Raw genomic sequence first — 17,970 nt, 5'->3', positions numbered from 1 at the left:
CATTTTAAACTACCAGTAGGAAAGCATCTTCAAGTCAGTTAATGAAGGAGCAGAATTTAGGTCTAAGTTCTCACCTTCTGAGCTCTTAAGATAGCAAAGCCATTGTATGAGCAAATTGAACCGGTACATGTTGAAACACAGAGCAGCAACCATACTGAACAAATCTTGTAAATAATTCAAGGATGTGCTGAAACAAGATGGGTAAATGGTCATTTTTTAATGGACAACAAATAGCTTGGAATGGATTTGAGGCAAGTCATGCCATAAACAGATTATTATTATTATTATTAATTATTATTATTATTATTATTATTATTATTAAAACTAACAGCTAAACAAAGTTTAAAAAGCATAATGACATAGAGAAAAGTGAAAAAAGACTGCATGGTCATGACACTGTAGTATGATAACTGTTGGAATAGGAAGGAAAATTGGAATTATTGTGAAAAGGAAGGGAAATCACAGAATCTCAGGGATTGGAAAGGACCTCAAAACATCATCTAGTCCAGTCCCCCTGCTGGAGCAGGGGCATTAATATCCTTGGTATGTGCTGAGTTAAATTGATAGTACCTGAACTTTTGCTGAGGACGCTTTTATCTATTCTGCTATGCTGTGTTTTCGTTGAACAGTCAGTAGAGTGCAGATCAAACATTCAAAATCATCCTGGCTGAATGGCATAAAAATTGGCATCATTTGAGGACAAGGAGTTAAGCAATAACTGAAGAGCCAGATTGTTATCATTGGTATATATATCACAAACCAGGTGTTTTTTAGGATGGAGCCTTTCACGTTCACTAATCACGAATGATTAGTTTGAGGGCAGTTAGTAACTTCATCTTCACAGTGGAGAACAGTACTTCCTTTGCTGCCAAATTGTGGTCAATAGTAAAACTTATATTTTGGTGCAACTGCAGTTAGGCTAACCTTTCCTATCTCCTTTATCTACCTTTCTGTACATTGAAGCAAATGGCAAATATCCTACAGAAATCCAGGTGAGCTTTGCCCATTATTGACTGTTTCCCCACAGCTGTCAGGGTTATGTGGCTATTTCCAGCTTAGTTCAGGAACAAAGAAGAGACAAAGGCTGCTGCTGTTAAGTGGGAATGATGGCTGTGTAGCTACCCAGATAGGCAGACCTGCATTGTAACAACATTTTCAAAGTATATGAAAGTATTTGAACATATACTAGGTCAAATATACCACAGATTCTTTAAGTAGGGTTCGGTGTTTTACATTATAACACCTAAATCTATCTCATTTTTGCCCCTAGCTCACCAAGGGTATAATAAAACAAATTTGCAAATGTTTAGTGTTATCACAAGGGTTATAAGTTAAATTTGAGTTGTTACTCGTTTAGGTACTAGGGCTAGTTAATCTCCTGTTCTCTCAAACATCAAACTCCAGCTCATTCAGTGGACTTTGAATTCTAGAGGTTACTACTCCTTTAGCAGCAATGAAAGTGCCTAATATCTCACTGTGCTATCTTGCTGCTGCTGGTCATGTTATGCCAGCAGTACTTTAACAGTTGTAGCTGTGGGGATTCAGATCCATCAGGCATTCAGTGTTTTGGGCAGCCAGAGGCTTCTGTCTGATGGTTGATCAGTCATGCCTATAAGGCAAAACATAATAACCGTGGGCATGTTAAATGCCTATTAGGGTAGGTGGGCATGACTTTTCATTAGTGTAACAAAACTAGTTAATTCATGTCAGTTGGCAGATTTGTTGATGTTCATCTTCAGGAGAGCTGTTTCGCAAGGTCTGCTGCATAGATCTAACCAACATATCATAGGGAGTCACGGTGCTTTTGGCTCTATCACAGATGATTTGTATGGTCCGTCAAATAATTTAGACATCTTGCATTCTTTATATTTCTGCTTATATGGGAACACAAATGCTCGCCTACTCAAATAAAACAGACTTCTGGAGAAATTTGAATAGGTACCCTAAGCACAGAAGCAGTACTGTAGCATAGCATTGCAAGTCCTTGAGTGATAAAGATGTGCTGATGCTGCTGCATTCAATTCTGTAGCTGTTGCATACAGATTACTTGGCTTTGGACTACCTGGTGTGACTACTAATTTTTCTAGCTATTGTTAGAACTTGGCACAGGACACCAAGGCAACCTGTAAATTTAGGTAGTTATGGTCCTTGCATATTAAATAGCTGCTGACAGTTAAGAGCAGAGAAGCATACGAATGCCACGCTTTCTTTGTTATTTAGGAAATATTCTGAAAATTATTTTGGAAAGAAGGTGATAAACATGAATTCTTGTTTTTCTTCTACATCTGTACCATTTGGGCTGTGTGAAAACGTAAGACAACTAGCAGACCACTCCTGCTACTACCTGTTTGTTGCAGCTGATACTGTTGCTTCTAAAGAATGTTTTCTTGTAAGATATTCTCATGAGGCACGAGATAGCAATTCTTCTATTTGGAACAGAGTTTTGTACTTTGTGTGTAGTACACTTTGTCCATATTAGGTCCATTATTTACTGCTTAGCAATCTTTGTTGGACAGCTGAGTTACAGATAGACTTACCTTTATAGTCTAATATTAAAAAAGATAACACAACAGTCATTGACATACTTAACTGCTCTTTTTGGAAACTGCTAGCCCATCAATATGTATTTTGTAATGCTTTAAAGTTAGAATATGTGCAGGTGTTCAGTATGGCAGTATCAGTGGGGTGTTTAGAAGTGCCTAATTTATTCAGAAGGTATTTGGAAATAAGAAGCTTACTTTTTAAAACTTTATGAAAGTCTCATATTCTCTTCCCCAAAGGCAGAGAAGAGACCTGACTGAAGGATAATAACTGTACTTTGTCAGTGAAAATACATTTACAGACAAGGGTGGGATCCATGAGTGACAAGCACAAGGCACCCAATGACACTTCTAAGTAAATGTAAAAAGTTCATCTGTAGATCTATTTTGACATTTGATGTCTACTGAAAAAAGCTGAACTTTCAATAGAAAACAAGTATCTCCTCTGATACTGGTCCTAATTATTTAAACTTCATTAACTTGAGCCAGTGAAAGTCTGCAATTAATATTGTATTGATTGTTGCTTTTGGGTTTTGGTTAGTTCTTTCATTTAGAATACTGCTACGTCAATACATGTGAAGTTATAATTCAAGTAGAATGTGAAGAGGGAGCTTTTCATTGACACATAAAACTTGTTCTGCAACCCGGTCTTTCTTTGGGAGGCCATTGTGTTCTGACCTTGGTAGACAGCAAATCCCTGCACAGCTCGCTCTGGAGCTGTGAAGATCTGGAGGGATAAAGGTGAGAAAATCTGTGGGTTGAGATAAAGAGTTGAATAGGTAAAGCAAAAGCTGCACACACAAGCAACGTAAAATACAGAATTCACTTGCAGCTTCCTGTGAGCAGGCAGGTGTTCTTCCATTTGTAAGAAAGTGGGAATGTAATGGTTACTTGGGAAGACAAATACTGTAACTCCAAATGTCCCTCTTTTCTCCTTCTTTCTCTCCAGCATTTATTGTTGAGCAAAGTGTCATGGTGCATGCTATATCCTTTTGGTCAGTTCTCAAATGCTTGTGCAACCCTAGTCCTCTTGCTGGTGAGGCATCATGAGGAGCAGAGAGGACCTTGACACTGTGTAAGCACTGCTCAGCAAGAGCTAAAACTTGGTGTGGCATTGGCACTGTTTGGTCATGAATCCAAGGCCTGGTATGATATGGGCTGCTCTAAAGAAAGCCAATTCCATCCTAGCCAAAACTGGTACAGATTCATTATGGTTTTAGATTTTAAAGTGACAGAAATGTTAGGATGTAATTCCACTTTGAGCTTTATTTCATATTTTTTGGCCTAACTGCAAAATGTGATGATGCAAAGTCAGAAAGATAACAGACAAAGAAATCTTCATTTTCTATGCTGCTGGGTTACCAGAGAACATGAGTTCATTTTCTTTCCCACTCCCTTTCTGCAGGGTCTAAATCACAGAACTGCTTGTGGAACACCATTATCGGTGGGCTGACTGGCAACCTCAAGGAGAGGCCAAAGCCCACCATCATCAGTGACCCCAGACCCCCTGAAGAGATCCTCGCAGATGAGCTCCCACCCGTGGACAGTCCTGAGGCACTGGTGAAAGCATCTTTCAGGTCTGAAGGATATGATCTTACACTGTTTGTGCTTGAGAGTATTTTTAAGGTTGTCTGCAGTGTGGATTTGGTGGGAGAAGTCAATTCTGAAAGATTCTGCAGTGCTGCATAGCTTTGTTTGAAACAGGAGAGGAAAAGAGAGGTCCATAAAAAGTGACTGGATATGTCTTTTTTCTCAGATTTCATTAGCCTTAAAAGATAATGGACAAGACATATATAGAAGATGTCTTTGAAGGTTGATACCTTTTCATTTGAAAGTCTTTTAGTGATGAAAGCTTGCCCTTCAGGTCAGATGGTGCTTTACTGATTAAAAGTAGCGTTACACCTTTCTTTATTAATGCAATGTCCTGAGAACTGTCTAGCATTAATTTATTTTGTCCGGGAGAAGGGTTCTGGACAGAAACTTGTAAGCGAGCGATTGCTGCTGTTGTGAAGTATGTAAAGTTGTAAGTATATCAATTTCTAGATTTTCTCTCATTTAATCACGTGGTTGTAAAGTTGTTAGATGTTTATTGACACATTTTCTGAGAATAATTTTCTGAAAATAAGGTAAAACGAAGAAGCTGTGTGCTTATAGTGGGTCTTTGACCAAGATGTGAACACTGGTGTGCCCAGTAGTAACGTGTGGCAAAACCACTCTTTTCCCAGTGCTTTTTAGCAACTGTTTCTGAAAACTATGCTCAAGTTTTCTTTTATAATCAACACACATATGCAAGCATGAAGTGATTGTTTTTTTGTCTTGGATAAATTTCTGTTAGAGCCTCTCAAACTTGTTTCTCTCATTATATGAGGTAGTAATCTCAGTTATCTTGTTTCTACTGTTTGACCTTGAAAAATAATAAGTTAACAAGTCAATTTATGTCAGCCTATAAAAATCACATATTCTCAAATCATGTTACAGTTCTTCAGTATTTCTGTTGAAATGATTCAGGACAAGAGTTCCAGAACCCAGATTCTCCCTTTTATGGTGACCTGTGATATTTAATGGCTTTTAAACACTCTGTGCTTTTGGGATTTGGAATCTGTTTCAAGAGCTCTTTTTAGCTTTCTCTTCTCATAACAAATTCTGTGCAGCAGCAATCCTTACTTTGCCGTCATAAAGATAATTTCAACCATTTTGTGTGACAAAATAATGTCACGGCATTTCAAATGGCATGATTTGATTATGTGAGTAGGGTTGACTCTTAGAAGAAGTGAGGTTGTAAATAGCATAATAAGGACTGACGAATTGGAAGATTTAATCTAGCAAGATAGTTTTGCTAATGTGATGTAAATAACTTCATAAACATTGGAAACCTTTATATTTCTTCAGTATAGAAGTTACTGTACGATGTGGCAGTTTTTGGACTTTTATTAAGGGAAATCACAACTGTCTAATTTTATAAAGAATGGAAGCACCGTGTGTGTTTGAGCCAAGTACAGAAGCTGAAGACAAAAGTACCTTGCAGTTATTTCCTGAAGACAAAATAAAAATACAGCTGTGTTTTAATTCAGCTTAGAATCTTGTTGATACTATAATGTGAACTGGAACTTAGGAAGCAGTCAGAATTTTTCCATGCTTGATTCATTGGGGTCCTCTGTGTGTATTGATCTTCAAGTGCACCCTTGACACAGTGTGCCTGCTATGTCTGGGTTCCAGACGTTTCCTGCCAGTAACAGAATTCCCTTATTTCTTGTTTACTAGACACTGGTGGAAGATCTAGCTATTTCATTGCATTTGGGATTGGCATGTCATGATTACAACCCTAGTGGCTGAACTTCAGGATCTGTGGAGGGCAATATTGGGTTTATAAGAACTGATTTCATGGTGAGAAGGACCAGACCAGTTTTTCTAACGTGACTGCTACAAACCATAAAATGCAGCAGTTCCCTTGCTGCTCTTGATTCACTGCTGTTTGAGCAGTATATGGCAATACTATCCCTTTCCTGCATAGTTAAAAAGAAGATGTCTCTCTGGTGTCAAATGAGCCACACTTCCTTGTGATTGCATCTCTTTTTATGTGAATACATATAAGCAGTATGAAATCCCACTTACCACCTTTAGTATTAGATCTTGTATTCTACTCTGCAGTACTTATTGTTCTGTAGCTTGGACAATTAGGAGGAGAGCTATATTTGATTTTGTGATACATCAAGATATGAGACTGAAATGGATATAAACATAAAAGGAAGCATGTGATTGTTTCAGTCTTTTCAGTCTTACTTTTCCTGCAACAGTAAACCGTCTTTATGATATAAAGTGAAAAGAAATGAAACAAGCCCCTCTCTGCACACCAAGTCAGTACAGTGGATGTTCTCTCCTTAGTTGACAAGTATTCTAATTGTCCTCTACAGTTTTTATTCCCTATCTCAAAGACAGCAATAAACACACAATAGGTGTTAACGAGGTCAAATACCTTTCTGAAAAGCGAATTAGCAGTACCTTGTTGCTTGCAGTATTGTACTGAGAAACTAATCATAAGTAATTCTGTATCTTGATAAGTTATATTACTGCAGTACTTAAATGATAGATTTTGAAATCCATTCTCACTGATATTTACTCTTTTGGTCTAGTAAAGGAAGAGGAGATGCCAACTGGAATTATACATGGAAAACATGGTGGAAATATCAGGAATGAAGGATTATCCCCTTTTGACAATGAAAAAAATAAAATTGCACATAGAAATTATTAGCTTGGCCTGCACTTTATGTGACGGATTTGGTACATCCACTGTCTTTCTTTGCACTAATATATAAAGTACAATTACAAGAGCTGTGATCTTATTTTTAAAGGCTCCAAGATGTCATGATTTTTTCCTAGTCTCACTTGGTTTTGATGTACAGGAGAGAACATTATTTTGAGTCCAGAGACCTGGGACTCAGCACTGGGGCTAGCGACTGCGGTGGTGCCTACGGAGTGGTGAGTGATGCAGCAGCTATACTGGATCTGGTGTCAGCAGAGATGCTGTACAGGGTAGGAGGTTACTGGAATGTTCTTGGAAGGACCTGCAAATGCTCTTCAGAGCCAAAACATTCAGTCAGCCTCCCATTCTGGTCCAGGTCTCTCTGACAACTGAAGCTGGTCTGCAATTGCAGGCTGGTCCAGCTGGCTCTATCTGACAAGTGGAACTTGGGGTGGGAGTGTTTTCCAGAGAGATAAATCAAGAGTAACACAATTAGACAGTTAACATAAGAGGCAAAGGCCATGTACTCTGTATCAGATGAGCCTTACTGGATACCTGCACAGCTGTAACAAGTAGGTGATCCATGTTTTGTGTTACGGAGGTCTTGCCTTTTGATAGGCGATACACCCTGGGAACCTGAGAGGAAGATTCAGTTCCTTCAAGGTCAGAATGTTTTTAGGCCCAGTGCTTACATGAGTTCTTTGTTTCTGTCACCTTTCAGAATATTTCCTGCTTTCAGTTTGAAACTGTTAACAACCTTTCCTACCTTAATAGCTGCTTTTTTTTTTTTTTTCCTACATCTGCTGCGAAATTTGCTTCTTTATCTTCTGCGGACAGTTTGCTTTCCTTGACTGCTTCACTTTGTTGGGAATCTTAAATCACACTGACAGCTAATTTTCTTGTATTCCTGGTTCAGTCGTGGGTGATGTACCCACTTGCTCATGCTGTCTGCTGGCCGCTTGGTCTACAGGATAGAGATGCTGCTGTGCTCCAGATGTGTAAACTGGTTGCAGCACTGAGCCCTGGGAGTCAGACTAGGAGGCTCAACTGCTTGTCTTGAGCTAGCATTGGTGAGAGTAGGGACAGGGATCTTCCTTCCACCTTGCCTGTGTCTTAATAAAAGCCAGTCTCCAGTTATGTGGTGGAGAGGGACCTGGTCACTTTTTGATGCTGGGCAGCACCAAAGCTTGCCTGCAACTACCTAAGCTGGTATCTGGAGTCTGAAAGTCAGAAGAACCATGATTATATATATGAGGTAGACTAAAGAGCTTTCTTCCTTCTTCTGCTGAATAAATCTGTGTCTGGGATTCGTTATTGCTCTATTGCCTGCATTTTTAATTTGATTTTGTTCTTTAAAAAAAATAAATATCTTTTATATATATATATATATATATTAAATACAAAAATGAGAGAGAAGTCTTATTTGCCTTAACTTGATAAAAGCCAACAAAACCTGCTGTGCAAGGCTGGAAACATAAAATATGCTTTCTCAATGGTTTTTATACTCATCTACAGCAGATCCAGGGCATGCTAAACATTAAAGTGTAAGCTGTATCTCTGAAAACCATCTTTCTCAACATCTTTTTCAATTCAGACTTATTATAAAGCTCTTTACGTGCATTAAATTTAAATTAATCTGTGGTTTTTTGTTTTTTTTTTTCAAACCTGTTGCTTATTCTTGTTATTTATTGATACTCATTAGGATGAACAGGAAGTGAAAATTGTTCTGTTCATTAAGGAAATGGCTCCACATCATTAATCTCTCTTCTCTCTTTTAACTGTGCCTCCTTTCTAGGTGCATGTGTTATACTTTGTGAGAGCTATGCACTCATTTCTTGGTAGATGGAGATTTATGAGTCAGAGAGGGGATGATCAGAGAAGAAAGATTTATACCAGTTACTGTTCAAAGGTTTCATCCTCTCTCTCCACAAATATCCACATGGATCTGGAAGGAAGGTGTTTTTTTTAAGGCAGTTGAAAGAGAAATGGACCTCTCTTTTATTTTATTTTTTGATATCACAGTCTTCTTGTTCTTCATAGGATAGATGTATTATTGATGACAAGCAAAGCCCAGCAATTCTTTTCCTGTAAATACCAGGAACATCAAATGACCCAAGCTGAGAAATTCAGATGCACTGTGGGCGTCCAAGCACAGCTTTATGTCCTAAAGGTAGGGAACAAACCCACTTCCAAAATAGGAACAAGACTTTGAGCTGATATTCCTTGTACAAACACTGTCCTGATGGTAAAGAAGTCCTACTTAGATGACTGGCCAGAGTATCTCCATGACCACGTGTTTGCCTGATATACATCACCTGAATCTTGACCTTTAATAAACTCTGAGCATTTGCTTAGCAGCTGCATGCGGCTCCCAGTCTTGGCTCTCTAAGCTTACAAATCATCCCTAGTCCTTGGCAGTGATGATGCTAGCCCCCACTATGCACACAGGGCAGGCATTTTTAAATCCAAGCTGTGCAACCCAAGTCTCAAATGTCTGTCTGACACAAGGCTGTTCCAGTGTGTGCGTGTATGTGTGGACACAAATAAGATTGATTGCTTGGCTTTTTGTGCTTGCTGGCCCTGCATACCTTGCAGGTTTACAGAATAAATTGTATTTGAGCATGCAGTTGTGTATAGGAGAATGCATGAAGTTAAAAATTGTCTTCATCCTGCTAAGGAAGTACTTAATGCACTGTTTAGTTATCTCTACTTTAAGAGATTAATAGTGTTTGCATACTAATACCAGTCTGGAAGGCCTTACAGTTCCTGTTAGAATTATCTCTAGCCAGCTTCTCCACAGAAAACTGGCTGTCCTTTTCATAAGGAGAATGCTGTATGATTCTCATCCTTCCCATTAACAACGATTTAGTCTTCTGATGAAGTTAAGCTGTGTTTAGCAGAATGGTAGATATCTCACAGATACTTTTTTCCTAACTGTTTCATGACAGCTGATTAAAAGAGTCCCACTGAAGGGATGGAAGAGGGTTAAGAGCTGACTCCTGGCTCCAGTTAAGCAGCATGTGCCTTGCTGTGAAGCAGGCAAGGTATGTGTCCAGACAAAAAAGAAGGGCTCTCAAACTGGGGCTTGGCAATATTTGGAGGAGAATCCCATGGAGAGCAGAATGGTGGGAGATGTGCAGGTTACAGTACAGTGTGCTGCTACAGGGAAGGTACAAAGGATGGAAAGTGCAAGTGTTTAAGAAACCAGTCATGAGTTGTGCTTCAGCTCTGAGTATTGCAATCAGTGCTAATGAAAAGTGTTACCGTCCCTACTATTACTCTGTGATCACGCCACATCTTCCTGCTAGATTGCATATCTTGCTCCAGCTTCTGTATGTCATTGCCTATTACACTGGGGTTGCACCTACCATGATCTTCCTTTGCATGATCAGGGATCTGGGGTTTCTGATGCAAACTGAACCTGATGGACACTCACCTAATGGGGATGGAGAGCTAGGCTTCCAGGAAAAACAGCCATGGAAAGGAGCTGTGGGCCACCTGGTCTGTTTCTCCAGACTGTGAGCTGTGCTTGAACAGTGCTTGGGAAGAAGGAATATAGGCTCTGGAACAGATTTATTGTCCTGGCAGCCTGTATGTGTCCTGTAGGCCATAAGTTGTTTATCCTGTTACGAAATTAAGACTTTCGCAGTATGTATTTCATTCCCAATGAGAAAATGGGATAGTGGCTTTCTTAATCTTGGCAGTAAGAGTCTGATGAGCGGAGATAGAAATCTTTGAGTAATCAGTTGCTGAAACTTTATCTTAAGTTCTAAAATTTGTGTAAACAAAAACATTAAAAGGCACTCAAAGGAAATTCCTGAGCAATTTCCTCAGCTTTTAAATGCCGGGCTGACAGCAATGAAGTTGATTGGTATGTTATTATGTGGTGTTTTCCCAAAGGATGTGGTGAATTCAAATTCAATCCAGTAAGGGACAGATTTTGTTTTGTTTTGAGACTACAAAACCTGTGAGTAAAAACTCAGGAATATTTTGAAGTGAATAACAACAACAGAATGACAAAATTACCCATAATGATCTTGGATAGGACCTTAATCTCAATTAACGTCCCACTTTTCTTCTTATTGTGAAGAGCTTTGAAGGGAAGGAAAAAAAAGTGATTCTCCGCTTCAGCTAATTGAATATGACAATCAGACATGAAGATAGAACTACATTCTGTATAAGAAAAAGGTATTTTAGAAGTGATTTTTGTATTTAAATACAAGCTACGGACTTCAATGAAACCCAACAGAGAATCTATTCTAAATATTTATCTTGGACACACTAAAAGTCACTGTACCTATTCCAGGTGTCACCTATCCAATAGATCGAGCTGTTGATTCCTGGAGTAATGCAATTGATGCCGGCCTGTGGGTTGCTCTTGACTTTTTGGAGTTTCCCATTCGCACCCCTTGCTTTGTTTCTTACTTTTTGACTCATTGATCTCTGATGATAGTTTTGTCTGTTCTCTTATTGCCCCATGCAAAATGATTTTTGGTAACTACCATGTTTTGCCCCAAATGCTGTTGCCATGGATTTGCAGCCCAGCCCGCCAGTGATTTTGCAGACATTAGTAATAACTAGGTAAGTGAAGCTAGTGTGAACTGGCAGCACCCCTTTCCCACATGACTTTCTAATGGCTGTTCTTTATCTGGTATTTGCAAGTTAAGCTGCCTGCTGGCAATTTCTAGAAACTATTTTATGTAATAGGAAGGTCTCATTTGGAAATTATCACACTATCCATCTGAGTGCTCAGCGCTCGCTGATGTCAGAGCCACGGTGTCTGTAGTTTGCAGACTGGGACATTTATTTTTAGTTCCAATAATGTTTGGCTCTGAAGCTACTGAAGTATTCACAGCAAGACTGCTAACGCTATCATGTGTTCCTTGGTTTTCATCTGAACTTTATAAATTGATCTAAACTTTACAAATTGACTTAAGTTGCCTTGAAACCAGGTTTGTATTCTAAATTTGATGTCAGTGCTGATCTAGCTATGGCAAAAAAAAAACCCCAAACCCTCCTATCTTCTTTTGGTTGAAAGGCCATTGTTTGAGAGTGGAAACTGACCTGAGACTGCTGCCCAGAAATTCCTTCTCTTGTAAATTTGTCATCTTTTATGTGGGCACTTAGTTTCACACAGCACCTTGTCAGAGCAAATTTTCCCTCAGCTCAGCTGAGAAAGGACCAAACCATGAAGATAAGTTTTAAGTAACAGCTACTGAAGAGTATTTATTGGGAAAAGGAAAACCATCGGAAGTTTATTACTTTCTAAACGATGCATGCAAGCATCATTTAGATCAGTTAGAGCATCTGTAGTTGAAGCATCTATGATTAAGAATGTATTTCTGTTCCCAGTGCTCTGCACATCAAGATTGATATTTGTCATATAGTTGTCACCAACAGTATTTGCTCCTGAGTCGAGATGGTTTGTTATCCTGCTAGGTTCCTGTAGCAGTTATAATTAAGTCTGCCCTAATTCTGAACAGTGTTATCCATAATAAAGTAATATTCATTCTGAAGATGTGACGTTGAGAAAATTGGATTATTCTGGCACTGTACCTCCTTTGCAGGGCTTCTTCACTTTCTGAATTGCTTTAAAGTTGCGCATAATGTAATTACCTGCTATATCAGCAGTACTTGACTAAAAGAATTACTGTCAAGTGTAAATACAGTAAGCCAAGTTTGGGGTAAGTTGGCATAAAACTCAATTGACTTCAGTGGGGTTTTACTGACTTGCTGCAGCTGAGTATGTGGTTTGATACTTCAGAACTGTGCCCATAAACTAAAATTTGCATGTTTTTGATTAATGTTATAAATCTGATAAACTTGGCAAACGTATTTTTTTTTTCTGAATCATTAGAAATACTGTCAAATAGTTAATCAAAGCAACCAAAGCTAGTTGCAGCGAATTCCCTCTCTAATGATGTACAATGACTTTCACGAAGACTCCATGAAGCTTACAGACTTTGAATTACTACAGCCTTAAACTATTTGCTTGTTTGCTCTGCTGCTATAATGTTGATTTTAATGCTGCCAAGTCACTTTGTGAGCAGGATGGTTTTGGCAAGCAGTGACCTGAAACACAGGGTTGTTTTTGTGTGTGTGTGTGTATGTGTGTGTGTGTTGCTCTGGATTTGCCCATTGCACTGGTTCTCAGAAATAAATTGCACTTTTTCTTATTTTCTCCTTGAAATTCATTGTGTAGTCTAAATAATTTTGCTATCCTGACATATCCACTTCTGTGCTAGCAAAGCTACACTCATTTCTCACAGAAATTACTCACTGGTGTCAACAGAATACAGGCTGCCTAGTATTGTACTGCAGCAGAATGTCAACCGTGTTACTCGTCTTTATACTCATTTCATTTTTTTCTGACTTCAAGTGAGGTTAACCTCAGATTTCTCATTATATATTTCATTCTTTTTAAAACAGCTCAAAAATAACTCATGAGAAGTTTATAATAGCACAAATGGATTCATTATGTTTCATGAAGATCGATTTTCTAGAGTGGCTGTGTTACAGCTCAGGCAACTACGATTTACTCTGTTTAACTTCCGTGACCTGAATGATGGGGCACGGTGTACCTTCATCAAATTCTCAGACTGAAAGAAAACCAGAGGAGTGGGTGTGCTGCAAAGGGATGTAGATGCCTGGAAAGCTGGGCTGATAGGAACCTCATGCAGTACAGTGAAGGGCAGAGTCCTTCACCTGGTGAGGAACAACCCCATGCACTGGTAATTGCTGGGGGCTACCTGGCTGGGAAGAAGCTTCGCTGAGAAGAAGCTGGTGGTCGCCTTTAGGCCATCAACAAGCAACATATCACTGCAGTGAAGAAGACCAACAGACTCCTGGGTTGCAGGTGTAAGACAATGACCAGCTGGTCAGACATTCCCTCTTCTCAGCATTAGTGTGCTAGATCCAGATCTGGGCACCCAACTACAAGAGAGACATGGGCACTGTGTGCAATGAGTCCAGTACATGGCCATGAAGAAGATTAAATGAATAGAGCAGCTGACAAACAAGGGGAGGCTAGAAGAGCTGCAGTGTTCATCCTGAGGGAAAGAAAGCTTATATGAAACTGATATGAGGAAACGCATGAGAGGGAGTCATCCTCTACTCAGTAGTGACAGAAAAAGACGCAGAGGGCAAAAAATAAAATACAAGACAATATAACTTAAATAAACAGCTTTTCTTTATGTTTGTTTATTTAACTGGTTGATTATTGTGAGGATGACCAAGCATCGGTACAGGTTGTCTAGAGAAGTTGTGGAGACTTTATCATTTGAGATATTCAAAATACAATTGGAAGCAGTCTTGGGTACCTTGCTATATTTGACCCTGCTTTGGGTGAGGGTGGTTAGACTGATGTTCTCCAGAGGTCCCTCCAGCTTCAGGTTTCTTGTGATTCTGTATTGGGGAGGGTGAAGCAAATTATCACTCTATGAGTAAAATCCTCGTGTCTGATCTGCATTGCGGATCTGTTATCTGCATTGCAGATTTTTGTTGCACAGTCTGCAAACATCTGCTGCATGGAACTCCCTCTGACGTCAGTATGTAGTAGAGGTCTGCAATGCAGATTCACAACTGGGATTTTTCTCTGGAGAATTTCTCCATCTGTGTTTGAGATGAATTAGAATACTGTCTTAACTTTTTTCCTACATAAACTCTGTATTTTTTATATTTAATCTTCCACGGTAAAATTCATTAAAATGCAAGGTTTATCTCCCAGTCATCTAAATAGAGTGACACTGAGTTCACAGCTCATATAGATGAGAGGGAAAAAAAATTCATCTAAATAAGATAACTAATACAGATTCTCTAATATAATCTACTTTTGTCAGAACTAATTTCCTCTACGTAGGGAGGGAAATGCATATGACGGAGACAGTTTGCATGAAGAACTGGTGAAAACTTTCTCATCAGCTTATCATAAGTTGGATACTGGTCTTAGAGAGATTACTTGTGGTGTTAGTAATCATTACTTCCCTTCCGTGATCAGCTGAACACTTTCATCTGTCTTGACTCTAAACCTGGAATGTTGGTTACTGCTTGTTGCATCTGCAGAGGTGCTTCTGGGGGATGAGTGTCCTTAACTTTCCCTTGATCTTAAAAATATTGTATAAATATTGATATTAGACTAACATGATAACTACTTAAGCAGTACTCTCTGTTGATGTTGATCTCAGAACCAAACTTGGCCTAAAATTTTCTAATATATTTCCTTTGTCACAGAGATCAGATGAAGTGATAGAAAAGCAAACAAAGGCATTATTTTATTAACCTTTCAGTTGTTGAGTTTGTCTATTGGATGTCCAAAATGTGATTATACTTTCCAGTCTTGTCAAAGGTAAAGGTACAGTCATCTCAGTTCTAATACTTATCTCTTCCAGACAGTGTTAAACTTTCATTATCTGGCTTCTAATATTATTTGTTTGGTGTTTTTTTGTTTGTTTATCTTGTGGGCAAAAAAATAACCAAAAAACCCACACAGATATGAGGCCATATTCTCTGCCAGCTTTAGCTGTGCAGTTTCAGTGTCTATGACCTTAGTAGAGCTGTACCAGTATAGGTGGCTAAGATGTCACAAGCTGACGTTGATGCTAGAATCAAAGAATCAAACACAATGCAAACAGCCATCTCAGCCTTATATATATATTTTATATATATATATATATATATATATTAGTGATATTTTCTGTGGTTCTATTGAATGCTGAAATAAAATGCTGCCCTTTTAAGGGCAGTTTTCAGGGTGTGCACACATGGCTGTAGCTCTGGCTGAACCCATGCCTCCAGCTTCATGTGACTTGATAGCTGCAGAGCTGTTCAGCAATACTTACCTACAAGCTACCAGGTCTCTGACAATGTTTGTGCCATACCTGGAATATCTGTACCATGCGGACTCAAGGGCCACCTCGCCGCCACATTTATAAGCATCTCAACTTACATCTTAATGGCAAATGGCAGATGTATTTCTCTGTGAAGTTACTGGCAAGACAGGAAAGGCAGCAGAGTTATTTTGTGAGGGGACCTGGGGAAGCCAGAGCTGCAGGTAGTAGAGCTGATGTGAACTCATGGTGATGAGGAACCATCTGGTTCGCATGCCAGAAGCTAGCTCCTGTGCCAGTTATATGTCTATTTTTTTGCCATTTCTACTGAACTGGAGTCTGTCACCTCATGTTGTTTCTGGCTGAGTGACACCAGCATCCCCTGGTAGGATTTGCTTGCAAGGCTGAGCTGTGAGCTAACTGAACTGGCAGAAAGTCTGGAACAGCACCAGGTCCAAGGTGGGCTTCTCAGCCCATCAGGAGAGGGTGGTCATCATCCTCTGTATGTGTGCCAAATTCACGTTACCCAATGGCCTTCCTAGCTTGGCACCAGCCAGCTCCTGAAGCTATCTTCAGTTGGAGCATGTAGGTGTGTTAACCTGCAGCCATCTGCCTTGTCCTCAGCCTAGCAACATAGCAGTTGCTTTTTGACAAAGCCATGCTCAGCTGGGCTGGGAATATCCATGAGCTTCTCAGAGTGTGGAGCAGCACTGGAGGATGGTGTCAGTTTGTGCAGCACTTCTGGGATGTCTGCCATGAGCATTTTGTTTATGCTGGTGTTACTGACCAACTCTGTGACTTCTGCTTGATTTAGGGCTGTTATCTGACCCAAACTGCCTCACGCTTGTGAGCACTCTCACCCCGGGAGTTACTGTATTCTTGTCAAGCCAAGTGGCTTTTGTCTGACCATGAATTGTTTGGTGTCCATCTTGCAATGACATCGTGGCTCTTTACTGTGCGGCACTGTTCCATCTAGTTTTCAGGGTCCTGCTGGTTCTAGTGTCACACTAACCATGACTTGTAAGCACAGTGTTTGGGGCTGTGCCTCTTCTCCAAGTATATGCCCACTAGCAATTCTTCAGGTATCTTGAATTCAGAAGATGCATCCAGACCACATCATTGCAATCTATAGTGCATCAAAAGCCTAATATTTTTTAATTTGTATGTCTTGTTGAACACAGGTGCCTTGCTACAGCCTAGGCAGTACAGATATACAGCCAACTTACCTGCTTACCCTGCAGAGTGCCTTTGGCAAGGTATACTCAATATAACTAATAGGAGGTTAGAGAGAATTGCTGAGTTCATTTTATATACGCTTACTGGAAGTTATTCTTTTCAATTTTAATCATCTTGGCCATATTTTACTAAAATAAAGCTTTTTTTTTTTTCTTTTCTTTTTTTTTTTTTTTTTTTAAGTCTTGTTCTGTGATGATCAGACAGCATGAACTATAAAACTAAATAACCCAACTGTATATTTAGAAGCATGCAAAAATCTCGTATCTAAACTTAATATAGAAGTGCAGCTAGTGCACATTGAGAATAATGCTATACTTGTGCCTGGTTTCACAGGGTAAAAAAAAAAAAAAAGATTTCAGTTAAAAGAAATTGCAAAGAAAATCTTCATTATTTTGCTTTTGAAGTAAAAAGTAAATACTGGGAATTCCATCCATGGTTTTAACTTTTTTTCTGTAACTGGTGTTTTTCAAATTTAAACATTTTCATATGAAGTTTTGATACCTCTAATATACATGTTAATAGTTTGAGATCTAGCAAACAGCAACTGCTGATTAAATCAATCACAGTATTAAAACAATATGAGCACATGTCTGAAAAATGTGGTGCGTGGATCTTTTCTTTTAGGGGAAAAAGAACTTGTGGCCTATCACAGACACAAGTCCGCTTTCCTCTCGATTGCCAGCAATTTGAGACCTTTCAAGGAAGTCTCATAGGCTGACACCTGTGAGAGAGCACTGTAGTAGCAGCAGCTCAGCCAGGTGGGAAGCCTGAGCACATACTGAGTGACAAAACTTGGCTGCTAGAAGCAGCGTTAAATATCGGCAGTGAAATTTGTCATAAACAGGTCCAGTGAGGAACCAGATACGTTGTATCCTGAAAATAAGCAAAAAAGCCCCGCTTGAATATTAAGGTAAAAGGAAAAAAATCCCACAACAATCACAGTTTGGAGGAAAATACTTGTTTTTCATTCTAATGTAGAATACAGGAACTTGGTTTCAAAGATCTTGCTGTCATTCCCCTTCCGATATGAGTCACCTCGTGCTGCTATAGGCGAACGTCTGCTAGAAGTGCTGAGGTGTCAGGGCAGCATTGTGGTACGAGGCTGCCTGTTCCCAGCTCTCTCCTCATT

General features: G+C 39.3%; 1 protein-coding gene across 2 annotated transcripts in view; it reads left to right on the top strand.

The window, feature by feature from the left end:
- Positions 1–17,970, top strand: part of LOC140248855 (dual specificity calcium/calmodulin-dependent 3',5'-cyclic nucleotide phosphodiesterase 1C-like) — a 322,620-nt gene that overhangs the window by 98,292 nt on the left and 206,358 nt on the right. For both annotated transcript variants that reach the window (XM_072329915.1, XM_072329916.1), the window contains exon 3: positions 3,946–4,117. In XM_072329915.1, coding sequence (XP_072186016.1) covers positions 3,946–4,117 — 172 coding nt within the window. The remainder of the gene's footprint in view (positions 1–3,945; positions 4,118–17,970) is intronic.

Source organism: Excalfactoria chinensis, chromosome 2 (assembly GCF_039878825.1).
Source record: "Excalfactoria chinensis isolate bCotChi1 chromosome 2, bCotChi1.hap2, whole genome shotgun sequence".
NCBI lineage: Eukaryota > Metazoa > Chordata > Aves > Galliformes > Phasianidae > Excalfactoria > Excalfactoria chinensis.
Note: the sequence above shows the minus strand (reverse complement) of the source record. Positions and strands in the feature narration are given on the sequence as shown.